The sequence below is a fragment of the Capsicum annuum genome, unplaced genomic scaffold (genome assembly GCF_002878395.1).
Source record: "Capsicum annuum cultivar UCD-10X-F1 unplaced genomic scaffold, UCD10Xv1.1 ctg62076, whole genome shotgun sequence".
Taxonomy (NCBI): domain Eukaryota; kingdom Viridiplantae; phylum Streptophyta; class Magnoliopsida; order Solanales; family Solanaceae; genus Capsicum; species Capsicum annuum.
The window spans coordinates 3,954-4,393 of record NW_025871044.1 but is presented as its reverse complement, the minus strand read 5'-3'; the positions used below and the strand labels follow the sequence as shown (position 1 = coordinate 4,393).

At 38.0% G+C, this 440-nt stretch overlaps 1 protein-coding gene across 1 annotated transcript; it reads right to left on the bottom strand.

Annotated features, from left to right (window-relative positions):
• Nucleotides 1-19: 19 nt before the first annotated feature.
• Nucleotides 20-421, bottom strand: LOC124893581 (uncharacterized mitochondrial protein AtMg00820-like; the record flags this gene model as incomplete). The annotated part of the gene is made up of 1 exon (XM_047404539.1): nucleotides 20-421. A coding segment is annotated over exon 1 (402 nt), but the record flags the coding sequence as incomplete, so codon positions are not given.
• Nucleotides 422-440: the final 19 nt, after the last annotated feature.

Genomic DNA, 440 nt, shown 5'->3' with positions numbered 1-440 from the left:
GAGGTTGCTTAACATATACTTCTTCCTTGAGAATGCCATTCAGAAATGCACTCTTCACATCCATCTGATACAAAATAAACTCCATGTAAGAAGCAAAGGCAACAAGTAGTCTTATAGCTTCAAGTCTGGCTACAGGAGCAAAGGTCTCATCAAAGTCAATTCCTTCTTTTTGATTGTATCCTTGAACCACCAGTCTTTCCTTGTTTCTTGTGACTGTTCCATGCTCATCAACTTTATTTTTGTACACCCACTTAGTCCCAATTACTGATTTTTCTTTTGGAAGATAAACTAAGTGCCATACTTTGCTTCTCTCAAATTGGTTCAATTCATCCTGCATAGCTATGATCCAGTCAACATCAAGCAATGCCTCAGTTACCTTCTTTGGCTCTATCTTTGATAGAAATGCCTTGAATGCACACATACTTCTTAGTCCAGATCTT